General features: G+C 37.7%; 1 protein-coding gene across 1 annotated transcript in view; it reads right to left on the bottom strand.

Moving 5' to 3' along the window:
- Window positions 1–1,009, bottom strand: part of cubn (cubilin (intrinsic factor-cobalamin receptor)) — a 35,679-nt gene extending 34,670 nt beyond the window's left edge. Inside the window, exons 1-2 of the mRNA XM_010783582.1 lie at window positions 888–1,009; window positions 239–368 (exon numbers count right to left, since the gene is read on the bottom strand). Of these exons, the coding sequence (XP_010781884.1) occupies window positions 239–368; window positions 888–1,009 (252 nt within the window). The remainder of the gene's footprint in view (window positions 1–238; window positions 369–887) is intronic.
- Between the last annotated feature and the right edge of the window lie 2,891 nt (window positions 1,010–3,900).

Below are 3,900 nucleotides of genomic sequence, written 5' to 3'. Positions count from 1 at the left end.
TTTATAAGGGTAGTCTTATTGTAAAGTGGTACCCAGTTTTCTTATTGCAAGGATATTCTTAGCCTGAAAGGATTTGAAAATGTTAAGAAACACTAAACTTTTACTGTATACTTCCTGGTTGTTGTGACCACGGAGAAAGCTATATAATAGAAGTCATCACCAAAGTTGTATCTGCCGTACATTTCTGTTAATCATAGTGTTACATGTACTGTATGTTCATATATTGTAAAAAGCTCACCTGGTTCATGAGCTGTGTGAGGTCCTCTTCCCCCACTTTGACCCGACCGTTGGCTGCCGTCTGGAAGCGGATTTCTTTATTGTCCCCAGTGTTGAAGACGAGGTGACCATTATCCGACAGCATACGAGGCCTTCAGGGGCAAATCACAAATTCCATCAACTGTCAATCAATCTCACATTTTTGTACAGATAAGATTCATTTAGGTCAATCAGGGTTACGCTTCATGTGTCGACATTAAGAAACGAAACTTTTTTTATCAGGCTATAAAACTCATATTGTATTCAGAGAATTTATCATTTTCAAAATCAGTGGGAAAAATAAGACATTACTCCAACAATAATCCAATTATAAAATGTTTTTCGAGAGGAAGTAGCAGAATTCCAACATGATGACAGAGCATAGGTGACTACACACTGATAACAAAAAAAAGGAAAACAAAAAAGCTAACATTGCATAAAGTTTGACAGCCTGATTACCAATGGGTATTAAAGAATAAAGGTTAAGTATTTTTGCTTTTCAAAGATAATTATTGACAACCTTAAAATGAATTAAAAACATGTATATACAGCCCGGCTTAAATACTGTTGGAGGCCTTCATTTTGGATCCACCACCATACAAGACATCCCAGTTTGATCACTACCAACTCACTGATCATTGCTGGCGGTCCTTTTGCTCCGTCTCTCTCCCGTGTCGCTGGGCTCTCCTTGCAGCCCCGCCAGGAGAAAGATGAGCATGAAGAAAAGCCACGAGAGCCGCAGAGACCCCGCCATAGAGAGAGATGTGCTGCCTAAACTCTCCAACCTCCTAACTGGGGTCTGATGTGCTGCCTAAACTCTCCAAACTACCTAACTGGGGTCTGATGTGCTGCTTAAACTCTACAACCTCCTAACTGGGGTCTGAAGTGCTGCATAAACTCTAATGCTCAGTGCCAAGACTTTGACCTGACAGAACCACCATAAAGCTCTCCTCAGTTTCCCAAAGCTGGTTAACTGTGTTGTCGAAGGAGAACGTCCCTCACATGATCAGGAGATGAGTAACCTGCTGCGTGGGCTTTATACAAGTCAGAAGGGGTTAAGGTGAGAATAAACTCAAATCATCCTCATGAGAGGTTTTTAGTCCTTCCTTAAAAAAGACATCATAAGAAAATGATGAATTCTATTTATAACAGTTACACTGACAAATTGTTTGCATCTTACTTTTAATAACAGAATGAAAATCAACAACACACTGATTAAAAAAGGGGCCATCTTATTTGAATGATTCTGGCTGGATTGTGGTAAATAATTGTCCCTAATACAAATAACAAATGGAAATGAATTGGTTAAATTATTAAACATTTCTTTTAGCAGAATAAAAACTGAAGAAACTTGTAATATTTTTGTATTATTTTTGACATCAAACATTATTGTCTGCTGTAAAGCACTAGTCTTACTATAATTCATGACCCTGTGTTATTTCCCGTCAGTATTACTTTTATGTTAGCAATTTATTGTGTCAAATAAAACTCCCATGTTTTAACATTGTCATTTTCTAGCCGTATCACAAAATACCCTGAATAACTCTCACTTTATACAACAAGTACTGTAGCAGGCGTGTTAAGAGGTGTTCATTCAGGATTGACTGCCCAGGTTAATAATCCTGACCAGTTTTAGAAAATGTGCTTTTTAAGCATTTTTTACTATTGATAAGAACTTCCTTATAAACCTCGTTCAAGGAAAATGCTTTTATGATGTTGTGTAAGCATAAGCACATTCATTAAATAACATTTAACACACAAACATACACAGAATGATGTGTGCAATCTCCTGGAATCATGTGAGACAGCCCATAAAGTTAACAGCTTCGCTCAGAGAGGTTTTTACGGGGGTGTTACCTGACTCTCCAGCTTACTGTATGTTTGAGTGGTTGATACTGGCCTGCCTTTCTGTATGACAGGATGTTCATCAGGAACATCCATCATCTCATTTCTGAGCTGACCTCCTGAGCATGTCTCCTCCTCCCTCTCCACCCCGGCCCGACTTTCCTCCTTCTTCTCATCCTAAAAAAGGAATGAACCAAAGTGTTTTTTAAATAGCATTGCGATTGACTAATGACTGAAACGTACTAAGAGCCATCGCAGGAGAGATTTTCTCCGCAAGACAAATGGATTTCAGCAGAATAATTAACTTAATTAACAAATTTGCATGCATATTCATCAAGCCATTGATGTCGCTCCAGCAGCAGCCTGATGAACGCGGCTGTAATAAGGATCTCATTTACATCCTGCCTTCCACTGCCATTTGTACATGAAGACGGGATTAGCTAGAAAAAAAGAAAGACAAAGAAAGTAAGAGATAACCTGGTTGGCCAACTTGAAAATACAGAAATGTTTGGTTAATAGGAGCATGTGTGTGATGCTGGCTGCCAAATGCCAATTCTATTTCACGGCTTTATGATGGCAAACCAGTCCAATCACACTCTCAAATGTGTGTATGATCTAATAAAGAAAACACGGATCATTCAAATAAAGAGTCGGGTTTGTCTCTATTTTTAACCCTTGTGTCTTTGTCTTTTAGTTTGCACATACAAATGGCACCTTTTCCCCTTTCCTACTGCCATACTTCTGTACCTTAGCTTTGACCACAACAATCTTCAAACTCTGCCTTCATTTCAATCTCAACTACAGACCTGTAACGTTCTTTTTAAAGCATCTTGCAAATGTACATCACTAGGGATGGGTGACGAGAAGCGTTATTACATTGGTAAGGGTCCCCCTGATTGGTCAGTGTCAAACATGTGATTAGTTTTTTATTTTTTTTAATTTTTTAATTTTTTAATTTATTGTACAGGCTACGGACACAAAACATGGACATTACAATGTCAGTTGGTCACTTCAACATTTCATAAACAAACCAAAAATAGGTTGACAGTCCAATATCATCAAAAAGCATTTATTATTCCTTTTTATCCCCCTCTTCGCTAGAGCTGATTGTTTCCCATGTCATGGTGTGTTGAGCCACCTTTTGATTCTTTGTGGCAATCATCCTTTCCAAAATAAATTGTGTTTTTAATCTACTTTTCACACACCTTAAAAATTCAGATTTTGTCTTGATTGAGCTTTAAAAAAACTATTTTTGCCAGAAGAATAATTGTATTAATCAACTGTGTATTGTCCTCATCCAAAAGCCCAAACAAAAGACCAAAGGGAGTACATACAAAAATCAATATAAAGTGCCTTAAGCCAATAAAACATGTGATTAGTTGCTGGAGTAACAGTGCTGCTATCAAAGTCAAGTCAAAGTCAACATGTTACATTTTTAAAACCTGTTGAAAGATTAATTGATTGTTTTTGGGAGTTGGCTAAAAATACAGAAGAGATCCCAAATCAAAACGTTTATTTGTGTTATCCATTATTTGTCACTTATAAAAAGCTCAAGGACTGAGTTATACAGCTATTTCTGTCAAATGTGTCGGTCACAACCTCAAAAGTCAACTTAAGGGTGACCTATCATGCAAAATGCACTTTTGTACGTCTTTTATACATGAACATGTGTCCCCGGTGTTCCAGGGAACTCACCAAGTCTCAGATTTTCCTCTCTATTTTCCTCCATAACCAAATCTCTAAAAAAGGGGCTGCAACGGATCTGATACAGACTGATCCAGATTTGAATTATTTTCTACG

This window comes from Notothenia coriiceps, unplaced genomic scaffold (assembly GCF_000735185.1).
Source record: "Notothenia coriiceps isolate Sejong01 unplaced genomic scaffold, NC01 NC01_scaffold00025436, whole genome shotgun sequence".
In the NCBI taxonomy this organism is placed as follows: Eukaryota; Metazoa; Chordata; class Actinopteri; order Perciformes; family Nototheniidae; genus Notothenia; species Notothenia coriiceps.
Note: the sequence above shows the minus strand (reverse complement) of the source record. Positions and strands in the feature narration are given on the sequence as shown.